Source organism: Ochlerotatus camptorhynchus, unplaced genomic scaffold (genome assembly GCF_037179485.1).
Source record: "Ochlerotatus camptorhynchus isolate MF236.1 unplaced genomic scaffold, CSIRO-AGI_Acam_v1.1 ptg000458l, whole genome shotgun sequence".
Taxonomy (NCBI): Eukaryota; Metazoa; Arthropoda; class Insecta; order Diptera; family Culicidae; genus Ochlerotatus; species Ochlerotatus camptorhynchus.
Window position 1 is genome coordinate 501,901 of NW_027040944.1, and position 18,512 is coordinate 520,412.

Genomic DNA, 18,512 nt, shown 5'->3' on the forward strand with positions numbered 1-18,512 from the left:
GGCTTCTATTTCCATATACTGCCACCTCATCCGATAACATCAAACTCACTGAATCGAACCCGTGGTAACAGTTCAATATATTCGATGAATTAGTTGTAAAAACACTCTTTTTTTGTTCCATTTATCATGCGACACAACCATGTGCGTACGGGGAAACAGCATCGATTCTAGGCTGGGTTTGTTTGCTGTAGCATTTCATAGAAACTGTTAAATTAGTTCAGCGACGAGTAGAACGACAACAACTTTCACTTCGAATTCACGTGCTTGGTTGTACACATTACGGTACAGGGCGTAGAGAAGTTATGGATTTGTTTCGATTGCATGAAAAATTAAGTACTGAGTGATATACAAATTTTGGCCAACGTTTCTCCGAATTTCTTCAAATAAGCAACGATAGTTCTTCATACATTGATTTTCCGACAAATTTGCCAAGTACTTCCAAAACATATCTTGTGCAAGCGTTCTGATTTGAGTTTTCTGAGTGCTTATTTTCGGATGAAAAAGCTCTTGAACCTTTCACTAACGAGAGCTGAAGTACATCATATATGAAGAGCATTCTGGCTATTTCTGCGTGATGCTGGATCTGATGTATTTATTTCCATTTCATGCACCCGCCTCAATATATAAAAAGCAAATGCACTGTTGCTTGCATCAGAACTGCATCGACATTCGCTGATGACATATGTCGTTTAGCGCAAGAAGAATTGTTGATTTCGAGTGGACGCGAACTGTACTGTAGGCGTAGCCTCTCGTTGATTTTAATTCATTAAATTTAAATTTATTCCGAATTGAAAACCTGTTTTTGTTCCATTCAACCTTGCTAAGTGAAATAACGTTAAAAACGGTCAATAAACACTCTTCTGATGGGATAAAATGGAAATGTTCTATGTGCAAGCCGGTCAGATTCAATTAGAAGTTCCCATAGGAAAACGCATAAACGCATTTCTTCCGTGGTGCTGTTTTTTTTTGTGTGAATGCATCAAAAAGCCATCAGTACACAACAGAATTTAATCCAAACTTAACCCAGTGTAATTTTAGCAAATTTTACTGATAGTCTCGATATATCATCGATAATAAAAAACCAAATAAATAAAACTATTTTTTTGTCAACCCGAGTAGAAAGAACTAGCAAAGCCAGAGCAAATTAATATCAAATTTGTTTATCAATATTATGTTGTTGTGCGCTTTAACACTCCGAATACGATGCCTCCGAAAAACGTGTAACGGCAAGTTTAGAATGGCTCTACTTAGCAATTTCTTAATGAATTTCAAGAATTGTGCACATTAAGAACTGTGATGATAGAAAGAATTTGGGCTTGTGACATAAACATGAACCTGGATGTCCATGAAACCGTCCTCTGGAAGATCCAGAACATCCGTGAAATGGGAAAATTCACGAAACTGATCCTAGAGCTCCGTGGTTTTCTTGAAAACGTTAGGAACTGCGATATTAGAATGATTTTGGGATCGTGACATAAACATGGACCAACATGGCCATCGAAACGTCCTCCGGAAGATCCGAAAAATCCGTAAAAGTGGTCAATGTATGGAACTGATCCTAGAGCTGCACGGTTTTTTTTTTCGAAAACACTTGGAACTGTCATATATAAATTAATTTGCAGCCGTGACATAAACATGTACCCAGAAGGCCATTGGACCGTCCTCCGAAAGATCTAGAACATCTTTAAAAATGGTCAATCCTCGAAACTGATCCTAGAGTTCTACGGTTTTTTTTTCGAAAGCATGTGGAACTGCGATATAAGAAATATTTTGGGGTCATGACATAAACATGGACCCAAATGGCCATGGGGCCATCCGCTGGTAAGTCCAGAACATCCGTAAATGAGGTTAATCAATGCAACTGATCCTAGAGCTCCTCAGTTTTTTTTTCCAAAAACATTAGGAACTGTGATATAAGAATGAATTTGTGATCGTGACTGAAACATGATAGATAGCCATGGGACCGTCGTCCGGAAGATCAACAACATCCGTAAAATGGTCACTCGATAAAATTGAGAGGTGGAAGCATTACTATGACGAACACCTGAACGGTGATGCAGCAGAAAACGAAGGTGGCACGGCAACAGACCTTGGAGCACGTGCAGAAGACGACAGGCTACTGGCCTCTGATCTTCAAGAAGTTGAGGAGGAGATCGGTCGACTAAAGAACAACAAGGCAACTGGTGTAGATCAACAACCAAGTGAGCTATTAAAATACGGTGGTGAAGCACTGGCTAGAGCGCTGCACTGGGTAATTGCCAAGATTTGGGAGGAGGAGATATTACCGGAGGAGTGGATGGAAGGTGTCGTATGCCCAATCTACAAAAAGGGCGACAAGTTGGATTGCTGCAACTACCGTGCGATCACACTGCTGAGCGCCGCTTACAAGGTACTCTCCCAAATTATACGCCGCCGCCTGTCACCATTTGCAAGAGATTTCTTGGGCAATACCAGCAGGGATTCATGGGTTCATATTCGCGATTCGGCAGGTTCTGCAGAAATGCCACAAATACAACTTGCTTACACATCATTTGTTCATCGATTTCAAATCCGCATACGACACAATCGATCGTGATCAGCTATGGCAGATTATGCACGAGTACGGATTTCCAGATAAACTAATCGCGTCAAGGCAACGATGGATCGAGTGATGTGCGTTGTTCGAGTATCGGGGACACTCTCGAGTCCCTTTGAATTTCGAAGGGGGTTACGGCAAGGTGATGGACTTTCGTGTCTGCTATTCAACATTGCGTTAGAATGTGTGATCAGAAAAGCAGGGATAAACACGAGTGGCACGATCATCAGGAAGTCCATCCAGCTTCTTGGCTTCGCCGATGACATCGACATCATGGCACGGAACTTTGAGACGAAGGCGGAACCGTACATCAGACTGAAGGCTGAAGCTAGGTGGATTAGACTTGCCATCAACGCATTAAACAAAAAATACATGAAAGGACGAGGTTCTAGGGAAGACAATGTTAGCCTCCCACCCCGAGTTCAGATTGACGGTGACGAAATCGAGGTGGTCGATGAGTTCGTGTATTTGGGCTCACTGGTGACCGTCGAAAATGATACCAGCAGAGAATTTCAAAGACGCATTATGGCAGGGAATCGTGCCTACTTTGGACTCTCGAGGACGCTCCGGTCGAATAAAATTCGCCACGAAGTTGACTATCTAAAAGACGCTGATTAGACCGGTGGTCGTCTACAGCCACGAGACCGTGACTATGCTCGTGGAGGATAAACGCGCCCTTGGATGACGGAACGTGGAGGAAGCGAATGAACCAAGAACAAGCCATAAAATTGATCCAAGAACGAAAAACCGTGGAACTGTGATATTAGAATGAATTTGGAGTCTTAACATAAACATGGAACCGAATGACCATGGATCCGGAAGATCCGTTAAAATGGTCCATCCATGATACTGTTTCTAGAGCTCCGTAGTTTTGTCGAAAACACTTCTAACTGTGATATATGAAAGAAATTAGGGTTGAGACATCAATATGAACCTGGATGGCCATTGGCACGTCCTCCAGAAGATCTTGATCGTTCGTAAAAGTGGCTCATCGATGAAACTGTGAAAAAACCGTGGTTTTTTTTCGAAACTCTTGGAACTGCGATTTAAGATAGAATTTAGGGTCGTGACATAAACATGGATCCGGATGGCCATGAGACTGTCCTCCAAAAGATCCGGAACATCCGTAAATTTATCATACTGTGAAACTGATCCTAGAGCTCTCCAGCTCTTTTTAAAACACTGTGATATAAGAAACCTCTGGATCACTTTTACGGATGTCCCGTATCTTCCGGAGGACGGTCCTATGGCCATCCTGGTCCGTGTTTTTTATCTTTATTAAGGAGACTTTCAGCCCTGGGCTGGTTCGTCTCCGGTACGTGTTTATGTCATGACCCCGAATTCTTTCTTATATCGCAGTTCCACATGCTTTCGAAAAAACCGTAGAACTCTAGGATCAGTTTTAAGGATTGACCATTTTAAAAGATGTTCTAGATCTTGCGGAGGATGGTGCCATTGTCTTCTAGGTACATGTTTATGTCACGACTGCAAATTAATTTAAATATGACAGTTCCAAGTGTTTTCGAAAAAAAAACCGTGCAGCTCTAGGATCAGTTCCATACAATGACCACTTTTACGGGATTTTCCGATCTTGCGGAGGACGTTCCGGTGGCTATCTGGGTCCATGTTTATGTCACGATCCCAAATTCATTCTAATATCGCAGCTCCTAACGTTTTCAAGAAAATCACGGAGCTCTAGGATCAGTTTCGTGAATTTTCCACTTTCACGGATGTTCCGGATCTTTCGGAGGACGGTCCCATGGACATCCAGGTTCATGTTTATGTCACGACCCCAAATTCATTCTATCATCTCAGTTCTTAGTGTTTTTTTTTCAAAAGCTGCGGAGCTCTAGGATCAGTTTCATTGTTCGACCACTTTCACGGATGTTCCGGATCTTCCGGAGGATGGTCCTATGGACATCCAGGTTCATGTTTATGTCACAACCCCAAATTCTTTCTATCATCACAGTTCTTAATGTTTAAAAAAAACGCGGAGCTCTAGGATCAGGAGAGTGGATTTACCACTTTTACGGATGTTCCGGATCTTCCGGAGGACGGTCTCATGGCCATCAAGGTCCATGACCCAAATTCATTCTTATATCACAGATCATTATGTTAAAAAACGCGTAGCTCTAGGATCAGTTTCATGGATTGATCACTTTTACGGATGTTCTCGATCTTCCGGAGGACGGTCCTATGGTCATCCAGGTTCATGTTTATGTAACAAGCCCAAATTCTTTCTATCATCACAGTTCCTAATGTTTATAAAAAAAACGTGGAGCTCTAGGATCAGGATCGTGGATTTACTACTTTTACGGTTGTTCCGGATCTTCCGGAGGACGGTCCCATGGCCATCCAGGTACATGTTTATGTCACGACCCCAAATATTTTTATGTATCACAGTTCCTAATGTTTTCAAAAAAACCGCAGAGGTCTAGGATCATGATCATGGATTGACCATTTTTACGGATGTTCCGAATTTTTCGAGGACCGTTCCGTTGTCTCCAGGATCCATATATAGGAACCATGACTGTATTCTGGCTAATTGTGAACATTTGTGCCCATTAATCTAAATTACAGATCTTGCGCCACTTGCAAAACCCTACAAACACACTTTTCAAAAAAAACGTGTAACAACTCTTTTCGCTTTTTAAAAAAGTAAACGACTCTATTTTCATCTAGAAACCCTAAGAATTCTAAAGGTACCACAAGTTTTGAAATTCATTAAGAAATGGCTAAGTTGTGCCATTGCAAACTTGCCGTTACACGTTTTTCGGAGGCTTCGTAGTCGGCGTAAAGTTTTTTACCCACCGTATTCGGAGTATTGAAAAGCTTATTATGCTATCAAAGCAGAATTTGCTATTGTAATATTTTGGTATCATGAATTCAAGGGCTAATTTTTATCTGATAGCAGAATGAATTATTTATATATAATTAAGTTGATTAATATAAATAATAGCTTGATCCAGAGAAGGAAAGAATATCTCGATACCTTAAATTGGGATGGATTAGCCTGACATAAACTCGGAATGAGATAGAATAGCAAAATCAGATAATAATTTGCTATGATTTTTTTCCTATTCTTTAGAAATGGCAATAACTGACTTTGCTATTACTCAGCTATGGTCCTATCGCTTTTCTATATTATTTTTGATAGTTTACCTCTTATATCATTGACACCACTAGCAATTTTTGATGTTCTGTTGCTGAATTTTAAAAGTAACACTTGCTTGATTTTATATTCTCGTCTACTCAGGAAGAGTGCCGATACCCAAGCAAGAACCGATAACTAACCGATAACATATGAATATCAAAATAAGGTATAATATCTTATTCTGGAATGCTTGAGGTTTCAAACCTTGTTTTTATATTAATCAGTTTTCGAAATATTTTGAAATTTTTAAAATAAATACAAAATAACAAAAAGTGTTCTTTCCGTTTTAGGACAATGTCATCTGAAAGAGTTATTGAAGGCATTATAAATAACAAATTATGGTATTCTGGCATAAAAAAGCGTTAGTTATCCGTCAGTTATTATAATAACTAAATTATTTATAAGTTCGAGAAAATAACTAATGAATACCTAATTCTGACCTGATACCAAAATTTGGTATTGACCAGAGGTAAAATACCAAAGAATTATACCAAAAAATTACATGCAAAATACTTCGTAAATACCAAAAATTGGTATTTGGAAATCAAAAGAATACCTGCGTGGTATTGTTTTGATATTGCAATTGCATTATTTGGTATTGGAATGGTATAGTGGGAACATTTTTTTTTTTAAGTTATCGAGATATTCGTTCCGGCTCGGGTTGCTGTGGTTAGTTGCGCGCACGCTGAGTAAAAAGAAGAATGATGACGATTCTGAAGATTTCCTGCAAAAAGATGCTGTGCGTTGCAAGTAGATGCGAGAAATGAAAAAAAAAGATTGATTCGCTAGTGTGAGATTTGTTGAGCATCTAGAATTGAGATTAAGATGTGTCGCCCCCTCGGAGTGACCTACACTTTTGCAATTTTGAGTGAAAATTCACCAAATCATGAGTCGATCTCGTCGGCCATGAATTAAAATTCCGATTAGGCTCTTCTAAAAACAATCTCTTGACTTATCTGTTCATTGTATGTGTCATCGTGAAATGATCTATTTGGCTTTTATGTTGATTCTAAAAGCATCGTGGTTATATTATCTGGATCAACCGAAAACAAAACACTGTCTCTTTAAGTTCTTACGTGAGATGCCTAAGTGACGTCAACAATGCGGCTACATTGAAGAGTGTTCCACTTTTACTGACCGGAAACAACCATCTTGGATTTCAGTATGATGTCAGATATCGATTTTCGTTGTCTAGACGTCACTTTAATTCCGAAAATATCCATATTGAAAGTTATTTGATAGTATTTCTCACTTTTTCTGAAATTAAAGCATCCGTAGAATGGACGGATCCTTGTCGTGATACTCTTTTTTGACTTTGTACAACACATGTGCCTTTTAATGATTTTGGCTCTGCAGAGTGTCACACATGACTGAGCCTAGTAAATAAACGAACTAGTTAAAAAACACATGTGCCTTTTCCATTGCCATTTTGTTGCTCAGTTACCAATTGATCTGAAACCAACGTGTATTCCTCAAAAACTTGTTTTGAACTAAACAACTTTGATTATAGTAAACCTCCAAAAGATGTGGATAATAGGGAAAATGGAAATGTAAGCCGCTTAAACGGTGTTATTACTACGTGGGATTTGACTTAATTTGTTACAACATGCAATATCTCGAGATTATGACCAGATCGAAAGTTACTGACTTCGAAGAAGTTGTTCAAGCGTTCAAAGTCTATTGCTTGATGCACAGTAGTTCATAATTTTCTCACGCGCTAGCTTACGCGTTTAATTCTCACATATCAAATATCTCTAGATCCTGACCAGAACGAAAGTTACTGTCGTCAAAAAAGTTGTTCAGGAGGTCAAGGCGTTTTGGCGAGTGGACAGTAGTTCATAGTTTCCCACATGGCGCTAGTATACACGTGAAATTCTCGTATATACATTAGCTCGAGATCTTGACGAGCTAGAAAGTTACTGTCTTTGGCAAACTTGTTCAAGGGGTCAAGATTGTTTGGCTGGTTGACAATAGTTCAGAATTTTCAGAACTCACCACGTGGCGCTAGTATACATGTGGGTCACTCCAGCTCAAGTGTATACACCACCTGTGGTCGATGTCACCGATTTGAAACAAACTTTGCCAAAACGCTTATTTTGGCATTCTGAACTAGCAATTATTTTAGTTTTGCTCTTAAGTGCCTAAATCCATCTGGGCTACAACCCTGGTGTTTGAGCGCAGCGTTGAAAATCTGAAATCAAAGGAGAAAATTAAATGTATTATTATTCACATCATCACACCCTCATAATACTTACCAATCTTACCTACCTATAAGTTACCTACCTAGAGCCAAGAAATTCACCACACCTACACTATCAACCAGTAGAGATAAGAAATGTACTTAGAGATAAGCGATGAGAGAAATATACAGGAGTTGAAAACGTACAATTGGAGAGTGCAAACGCATCTCTGTTTGCGTCAGTGAGTCCGATACTTTTATCACGTCGGTAGATTGCATGCTGATCGACGATAGCTTCACCGGTCTAAATTCGGTCCATCTCAACCCTTGGTACTCCGTAACTACACCGGTTGAAAAATTCATGTAAATTTCTGCGCACATAAAATTAACGCTAGATTTGGCATAAATTTACTCTATATTTCGTGTAAATTTAACCGCAATATCGCTTAAATAAGCAATATTGTCTGCAAGCTTGTAAACGATTTCGTTGTTTATGCCAACTGTAGCTCAAAATTAAACAAGGGGAGATTTTACACGATAGTTAAAATTCAGAACTTTTTTCTGTGTACAGTAAACAGACTGATTACTGGAAGGTATTAAAATAATAAAAAAAAATGTCTATTTTCAAGCAAGGTGAGATTATTTATTGCTGTTGGTCAGGATCTCGAGATATTATATATGCGAGGACTTCACGTGTATCCCAGCGCCAGGTAGTAAGAAAAATATGTACTGTCCACCAACGAAAAGGTTTTGATCTCCTGGACAACTTTGCCGATGCCAGTTTTAGCAGGTCTTGAGATGTTTCATATGCTAGAATTGCACGTGTATACTAGCTCCATGAAGTGAATTAATTCTGAATTACTGTCCACCAGTCAGACCCCCTGAACAACTTTGCCGAAGACAATAGCTGTCTCGCTGGTCAGGATCTCGAGATATTTTAAATGTAAAATTTTTCACGTGTATACTAGCGCTGCATAGTGAGAAAATTCTGAACTATTTTGCACCAAGCAATAGACTTTGACCTCCTGAACAACTTTGCCCAGTATAGCAACTTTATATCTGGTCAGGATCTCGAGATATATCACATGCGGGAATGACACATATATACTAGCACTATGTAGTGAGAAAATTCTGAACTACTGTCCACTAGCGAAAAGGTTATGATCTCCTGAACAAATTTGCCGAAGACAACAACTTTTCATGAATACTATCGCCACTGTTGCTAGTGGACAAGAAAAAATGCTGAAGTTTGAGAGCTTGTATATTTCGTCGATACAGTTACGCTTCAAAGCTGAAAGTTCACAATTCGTCAAATAAATTCGGGTAGACGTACTTAATTCTTTACCTACAATTCAGTTTCTTCTTCTCACTTGACGTCCACTTATCAACCGTATTATGTTGTTCAATCCAAGTTCTACAGAGCAAGCATTCAGTTAAGCAGTTCCATAACGATAAATTTAAATTACTTACAAGCAATTTGCTAATGCACAGACTAGGCTGCAATCCGTCTACACTACACTATCTACGATTTCGACTGGTTAACTATATATAAGACCAATTATTTAGATTGTATGCGAAAACTTATGTTTATCAGATTGTTACTTCAATAGTAGAATTTCACTTCAACGGTAGAAAAACAAATCTCACAAGTGCAGTCAGGCCGGTCAAATCTGCCTCGTCATGGTGATGACAGCTCCAACCTGGTCGCACAATAGAGGCTCTCAAGCGACTCACGTTGCAGGGCTGTCTACAACGTCCGGGGTGCCAGTTGTGTTTCGAAGCGGCAACAGCCACGTAGTGAGAAAATTTTGAACTATTGTGCACCGAGCAATTGATTTTGACCTCCTGAACAACTTTGTCCAAGACAGTAAATGACAGTTTCCCTATTATTTGCAACTTTTGGGGGTTTACTGGAATCTAAGTTTAACTTGTTTCGTTCAAAATAAGTTTTGAGAGATATCCGTTGGTTTCAGATCGATTGGTAGCTCGGCAGCAATATTGCAATGGAAAAATTAAACTGTTGTACAAATCATAGCACCTGCGATCCTCTACGCAGCTCCGGTGTAGGAATCATGTGCACAGATTCACAGGAACAACATCCAGGTCGCTCAAAATAGAGTGCTGAGTAAGATCCTTGATCGTCCCATTGACCACCAAGGTGCAACTTTAAATAATTATTAAAAATTCAAATGAACTAAGTTTAATGTTTCACTTAAAAAAATCACAAATTCAAGAAACAAACATCATTGAACTGTTAAAAATAAAAAAATAAAATAACAACAACGGAATAGTTAATGACATTTTAAATTTAGCTCGCTCCAAAAAGAGGTTTGATTTGGGGGATAAAGCTCAGAGCTCAGAGCCAAGAGTGTGAGTTGTCGTACTTTGTAATAGGGAACAGTATGAGGGACATATTTAGCCCCGTAACGTGGGTAGATCACCTTTTCGTGGTACGTTACGAGATGTAAGATCTACCACCGATTCCTAGTTCTGACTACTTCAAACTAGGGGAACAGAATTTTTTAGCAATCCAAGGAACACATCTTAGTCCTTGTTACTTTTTATGCCTTGTTGATAGTGACAAGACTCGGCTTTGTCTACCGAGAATGATCTTGAAACAAGGCAAAAAATGAGTTAGTTGTCTTCATCTATGTGATTCCTAATCTTCTATTCGTTGTTTCCTAGTTTGAAGTGGTTAAGGCTAGGATTCTGATGCATGATCATTATCGGTGTCATATCTTAATTTTGTTGCTAAGGAATCCAATTTTGACTGACAAAGGGGCGCGCCTTTGGAGGGTGTTTCAACACTCCGAAAGGTATAAATAGCGGGACCTTTCAATTAGAGTCGGATCCTTGCGATAAATGCAAGAGTGGCAACTGTAAAAAAATCGAATACTTCATCATTTCTCAATAGTGATGGAGTAATACGACATGCACTAAACTAAGGACACGGGATATACTACAATAGATCAATTTACTGGTCGCAGTAGTGTTGGGTCCCGAACAAAGGGGAAAAAAATGAGGGACATAGCAATAGAGTAGAGAGTCAAGGCTGCATGGATTATTGATCTTGTCGTGGTGATCTTGTCGTGCGACAAGACATTATTGTTTGACGAGAACTTTTCAGAGTGACCATGTTTCTATTTATCTTGTCGTGTGTCAATAATAAACGTGACAATTTCCAAGACTGATTTCGAGGACTTACAACTCAACAGAACCTCTCTCAGAATACTAATAAAATGTATACTCTTCCATGGTATACTCCAGACCGTTCTAACTTCACCATTAGTAGTTCCTTCTCCCCGGATCTTTCCTTAAAAAATACCCTTTTTAATCTCGAGTAAACCAGCGAGTAATCGGTCTACCTACTAGACGTAACAATGAAATATCGGCTCCGTAAAGCTAACGTTATTGAGCTTTCAAAATAAATTGATTAAAAAAATAAAAGCTTAAAAAGCGGTAAGTTTTCTGGATTTGCACTCTTTGTTATGAAATCTTGGCTGATCGTTGTTCAACTATTCAGGTATTTTTTCCCTTGATTTGGTTTTCCGTGAATCTTGTTTTCCGTACTGAGCATCAATGCTACCGACCCCAGGGAGGCAGCTCCCACACCTGGACCCTACCTATCGACCCATCAACTCATGAACCGGGGACCAACGGCTTTACTTCCGTGATCAGAGATGTTATGCCTCAGAACATCCCGGCGGCGCCGACTGGGATTGAACCCAGGCCCATTGGAATGAGAGGCAGTCACGCTCACCTCTCCACCACCAGCGCCGCTAGCTATTCATTTCATATCAATATGGTTTCAAACTTGATTGAAATTTATGCAAATTATACTATTTTAGAGAAACATCTGTTGTTTTAGTATCCCTTATAAAACTACTTTTTTTCTTATTATGTACATGCTCAGACTGAGGAGGGATAGGTTTCATTTAATAATGAAAACTTTAGTGCTGATCTTTAGAAACAATCTTAATCCACGAAATAAAACCAGGGATCAAAATTTGTTCGGCCATATTTATTCATCACATAAAATTATAAGGACTGCTATACTTTCCCAATGCCAATTCCAATAACGAGAACTCACAGGTAGGATATAGTGACTGGCACATAATATGATTTCTGCCCTTCCGGTGCGCTTCATCGTAGATTCTGGTATCACTGTGCTCAAACGACAACACTTTGGACTTTGGAAAGCTAAACAATGTTCGTAACATTTCCGACGCCATGTTGGATCCTTTCTTACCAAAGAACTGCGAACTCTCACACAGCGCTCGCAGCACGCATTCTCGACCATTGTAGCCCATGCTGGAATGAAAATAGAGTTTAAAGTGTTTCAAAATTCAAATGACAACTTCCGTGCAACTTACTCTTTCATTGCCACTTCCAGTTTGTAGTATAATTCACGTCGATGCCTTCGCTGAGCTGGAGCTTTGGGTTCCGCCGAGTCCATATGAAAGCTTATCGTGTTGTTGGGCAAATTATACGCAATGCCCCAATTTACTGCCCAACTGAACATGTTATAGTTCGGATTGCCGTAAATACCAACTGACATGCAGGCCGCTACCTATTGCGGTACGACCTTTGTTAGTAATATGAATTAATTACTAGTTTAGTTTACTTACCGAAAAACTGGCTCCTTCGGGAAAAACTAGGAATCGCTTCCGCCGGGATAACACTTTCGTCAAACTGCTATCATCGAGTATGTTTAACGTTGTCTGATTCGAGTGGCTCTCCATTGCAGAACTTCGAGCCATAGTTTCATACGATAAACACTGTCCTAATGACGCGACCCAGAGTACAATTAACTTAAGGAAAATACTCTGAAAAAAAAAACAAAACAAAAACTGATAAAATTGTCTTGCTCTTTATGAAAATCATGCGCTCATTACCATGGCTGGCATTTCAATGTTTATGCTGCAGAAAACTACGAGGACTCTTTCGATAGTATGCATACAATCGAAACGGTAAATTTGATTGTAAACTGACCTCTTGAATATTATAGTACGTCCCATCAACTGCTAAGACTCAATTCATCGGGAAACAAAGCATGCAAAGGTAACGGAGAGTCTCAACATTCTTTGATCTGGAAACCAACTGAAGCGTACAGGTCTTAATAACTTTAATTGAGTAATTCACGCATTGGTGTTTAAAGTGATCATCTAAATCGTGATAGCTTGAAACTATGTTTCTTCTCAATGTTCTAGCCATTAAAAAAGCCGCTATCGAGTGCGTTATCATTGTTTAATAATTAAGTGACAAAAATGGCATGATTTAAAGGTACCTTATCGCTAATTGTAATATTTAGATAATTGAGCTAATTTCACTATAATAGAATTATGCAGCTTTCCACGGAATTATTGCCGCAATTTTTGCCGACTTTGTTTAGATTTTACAAAGCTAATAAAAAATAATCGTTTCATCAATTCAAACAATACAGACGTGTAAAGCTACGGAAAAATATTGTTTGACTAAACATTTTTGACATTCTTTTGTCGTTCGACATCAAATAATAATTTATCGCACTGAGCTTAAGGGAAGTTCACCGCTAAAAAAATAATTAAGTTTTGATTTTTCCAAAAATATTGAAAAATATATCGAAAATCTTTAAACAAAGAAAACCTTTTTAATTTTTCATAAAAAAATCATGTGCAAAAAAATTCTTCATAAGTCATCATCGCATAAAGTTGGACTAAAAGATATAGAAAAAAAAAGTGATTTTCTAGATTTTTGAAAATTTTTCCCAATATTTTTAGAAAAATAAAAACGTGCCGGAGACAAAAATATTTTCAGATCGGTAAACTTCCCCTTGATCATAAATTCAAAATAAAGTTGTTTTTGGTAATTTTGAAGAGCACTTTGCAACAGAACATCATTATTTTTTGTTGAAGTTGTCTAAGAATGCAGAATGTTTCGAAAAGGTAAACATTGCAGTATTGAGTGTATACTAACGACAAAAATACCAAGAAATACCGTTATACTCTTATAATCTAGTACCAAAATAAATAAAATTTTAGGAAAAACGGTTCTTCAATTATTTATGTCATCTTCTTCTTAAGAACTAATTAGGGTAATTTACGGTTTAGCGACTTGCAGTCAATTTAATTGTTTGTAAGAAAGTTTGAACATACTGAGAGGTTAGCACATATCATCGGTAAGAGACGTGTGTGTGTGAGAAAATTTGCGAAAAAATCCAAGGGCCCCGGTTGGATTTGAACCCACAATTCCCATTCAGTACACGGGTACATTACCAATTATACAGCGGTGGACCTATATGGTCTATGGATGTATTTGGCTAATGACATTTGAACCAGATTTTTTCGCAAATTTTCTCTCACACCTGCCTCTTACCGATGATATGTGCTAACCTCTCAGTATGTTCAAACTTTCTTACAAACAATTAAAAAGACTGCAAGGTGAGGTCGGCAGCTCAACTGTTGAATTACATACTGCACTGGAAATACTTCAGCATGTAAGGATGCACAACAAAAATGAGCTGGGTTTGTTCACATCGATTGATACTGAGTGGTTGCGGTACAAACACATATCATCGATAATAGACGATTGTTGTGTAGAACGCTTGCGCAAAAAGACTAGGGTGGGAAACGGATTCGAAACTCAAATGTCATTAGCCAAATACATCCATAGACCATATAGGTCAACCGTTAATTGGCAATGCACCCATGTACTGAATGGGATTGTGGGTTCGAATCCCATGCAAATTTTCTCACACACACGTCTCTTACCGAAGATATGTGCTAACCTCTCAGTATGTTCAAACTTTCTTACTAACTAGGGTAAGTGCACCATTATTGGCCATAGTTTCATATTTTGGCCATACCTCAGAAAAAAACGATTAAACCATAATCTTCGTGAGTTTTGTGTGCGATATGTATGTGTACCCCGATGACTATGATTTGAATCAATAAAGTTATCAGCACTCAAGACCTCAAACTTGTAAAAAACGTTAATTATCGTCAGAGCATTGCCAAAATAGGTGCGTTTTCCCTACCCAAAAACTAGTTAAAATATTCTTTTATTTTCTATTATCGTACAATATTTGTCTAAGCTCTTACATGATCTTAGTAGCCTTAGCACCCATGGAAAGGAAGTGAGGATAACAAAAAATTCAACTAAGTAATTTGATATCAATTTTTTACGACATTCTCGCTGAAAAATGACAAATATTGAAAATTTAGATTTTCACCGATAACGACCAAAATCAACTTGTTCGCAACTACAACCTATTGAATGCATATTGCTGATGCTGAGTGGTAATTGTAGAGCATCTTCAAAAGGATATGAAGCATTCTAAATCCTTGAAATACCGTGAACCCCCTGTAATTTGACCGTTCCTAAGCTGAACACTTTTTAGTTTGAACCTCGCTAATCTGCACACCGTGCAAACTAAGAATGGCTCAAACGTCATCTAGCACATGAAATAGTGTTAAGCGAAATAAAACAATGCAAAACGAAACGCAGCAGAATCAAAACAAAACAACAAATAAGGCTACTAGATCTTGCCTTTCTGATATGTGTAGGGTTACTAGAAGTTCAAATCAAAAATAAACCCCGTTAGTATACACGAAGTGTCGTTCAGATTAACAGGAGTAGGTGCTCTAAAATATTCGGAAACGTTGCGTTATAAAAAAGATGAAAATACACTGCACTGTCCGAAATCTCATAACAAGCTAAGATGATACCAGTTCCTTGATGAAAATGTTTTACATAGTTTTTCATTGTTAACTTTTATGGAAGGACATGACAAAAATAATCGAAAACTTTTTCGGGATATCTTAAACTTCTATAGTGCATTCGCTCTTGCACTTCATGCTGATGGTACCTTCGTTAGCTAAACTGCTTATATGTTTGTTTATTTACCGTTGGACTCTGTTCTGATCCTATATCAACACATAAGCCAGCACCAACGGATTTACTGTCTTTAGAGACGTGCCCTTGAGATTTTTTCAACTGAGCAAACCCTAACTATTTCGGTTGAGATTGAACCCAGACACACTAGGGTGATGAAGAAGTCACGCTAACCACTCAAACATCAGCGCCGTGAATTTTTAAAATGTTCGCATGCAATGTATTCGTTTAAAGCCTATCCCCTCTTCCCCTCGCTGCTTGTTATGATGTTTGGATGTACAAATCAATAAAAGACACAACTGATTCTCATCAAATTTATTGATTACATGAAACTGAAGGGACTGGCATATTTTCCTAACGCTAGCTCTAGCAATGAGAACGCACAGGTAGGATACAAAGATTGGCACATCACTTTGTTTCTGCCCTTCCGGTGGGCTTCATCGTAGATTCTGGTATCACTGTGCTCAAATGACAACACTTTGGACTTTGGAAAGCTAAACAATGTTCGTAACATTTCTGCAACCATGTTGGATCCTTTCTTACCAAAGAACTGCGAACTTTCACACAACGCTCGCAGCACGCATTCCCGTCCGTTGTAGCCCATACTGGAATAAAACCGAAGATTTTAAGTTTTGAAAATTACTACTCTAACTTATCGTGCAACTTACTCATTCATTGCCACTTCCAGTTTGTAGTATAAATCTCGTCGATGCCTTCGTTGAGCCATGGGTTTGGGTTCCATCATTTCATTCTCGAAACTCATCGTTTGGTTGGGCAAATTGTACGCGATGCCCCAGTTCAAAGCCCAACTGAACATTGAATAGTTTGGATTACCGTAAACACCAATTGTCATGCATACGGCTACCTGTTTGACACAATTCTTATTAAAATTTATGCCTACATCACAAGTAAGACGAGCAACACTCACCGAAAAACTTGATCCTTCCGGGAAAACTACGTATCGTTTTCGTCGGGATAATACATTTGTAGTACTACTATCATCCACAAGGCTTAAAGTTGTTTGTATCGATGGAATCTCCGTTCTAGAACTGTTGGAAATAGATTCCCACGAAAGACACTGTCCTAGTAAAAGGATCCCAAGCACTACTATTTGAAGAGTTTTTGTTTGATGCATATTCAAGAAACGATGTTTTTTCTTCTTCTTCTTGATGTGTGCACCAATAGGTGACCATTAAAAAGTTTCAACCAGCTTGTACTAACTAAATTATCTCTGATATTCAATCGTTCGAGCCAAATGGTAATCAACAACTTGAGCATGCTACTGAATACCACACACTGTGCAAAATGTACTCCACCTCAACAAGACATGAAGCTTGGAAAAAAAATACCAGAGAAATTACATTTTCAGTGATCCAGAAAGCACAGAGGCTGGAAAGGAAAAGAGCAATTCACATATTGGTGATTCATGCCAAGGAAAACGGGTGCTAGCAGTTGCTGATAGGTTACTTCAATAGTTCCTGGCTCGATTCAGATGTCGTTATGTACCTATATGAAAAAGGTTTTTTTTTTCGATTATGTTGTTCGATAAAATAAGTCAACCAAACATCATCATTTTTTTTTTGTATTTATTTAAGACACTTTACATCCGCAGATGCATTCATGTCTGTTTCAGTTTAGTGTAATGATGTGTGGGTGTGAGTGTAAGTGTTTATGGTTAATTGCACTTAGCTTTGTTTCGTCTCCTTCTGGTTCTTCGTTGATCATTACATTTCATCTCTTTCACTTCTGCTTCTCAATTAATTTCACTTTTACTTCTTCTATCTTTTCTTCATCTTCTTTCTTCATCATCTTTTTCGTAACCTTCGTCCGTTTCTTGTTATTCGCCATCATGATATTTTGTTGACGGGTCTCCTTCATCTTGTTGAATCGGCTGCGGCATCTTCCCATATCTGATCATGTGTTGCTTGTTGGTATTTCTCTTCATTCACTTTTAATCTATCTTCTTCTTTCTTCTCACCATACTTCAAATTATTTTCTTTACTTCTTCATCATCTTCTTCTTCAATTCCATTGTTTTGATTTCCTCTTCCCCGTCTTGTCGTCTTCTTCATTTCACTATTTTCCGCTTTATCTTCTTGATCTTCTTCGTCTTTTTCCGCTTCATTTTCCGCTGCGCTTTTAGTTCATCATAATTTTTCTTTTGATCTACTTCTTCTTGTTATTCTTCTTCTATCCCCTATCCGCTTTGTATTCCTGATGACCTTCACCTTCTTTACATGACCGTATCAATTTTGTCCAGTTCATCTTCTTTGATCTTCATCCAGTTACAAGTTTGCCTTCATCACATTCTTCCTTCCTTCCTTGCTCAGTTAACTGCTTCACTTTCTTGCCTCTACACCGGGTTTCGGCTGCTCCATCTTGTTCACATTCTTTCTTCCTTCCTTGCTCCGTTATCTTCATTGCCACTACACCGGGTTTCGGCTGTTCCTTCTTCTTTTCTCTACATCCTTCAAATTTTTCGGTACAGTCCAGTTTGCCGTAGAAAGTTCAGCAAATTGGTGGTTTGCTCCTCAGAGTTTCCTAGTTTCATCATCATCATCATCATCACCATCATCATCATCATCATCATCATCATCATCATCATCATCATCATCATCATCATCATCATCATCATCATCATCATCATCATCATCATCATCATCATCATCATCATCATCATCATCATCATCATCATCATCATCATCATCATCATCATCATCATCATCATCATCA

The 18,512-nt window shown here is 38.5% G+C and overlaps 1 protein-coding gene across 1 annotated transcript; it reads right to left on the reverse strand.

The window, feature by feature from the left end:
- Positions 1-11,936: 11,936 nt before the first annotated feature.
- On the reverse strand, positions 11,937-16,995 carry LOC135712143 (uncharacterized). Its single transcript, XM_065235111.1, has 6 exons — positions 16,709-16,995; positions 16,449-16,645; positions 16,107-16,385; positions 12,537-12,603; positions 12,282-12,478; positions 11,937-12,219 (listed from the first exon to the last, which is right to left on the reverse strand). Exons 1-6 carry the CDS (start codon positions 16,913-16,915, stop codon positions 11,937-11,939), a joined length of 1,230 nt encoding a protein of 409 aa, XP_065091183.1. The 5' UTR covers positions 16,916-16,995.
- Positions 16,996-18,512: the final 1,517 nt, after the last annotated feature.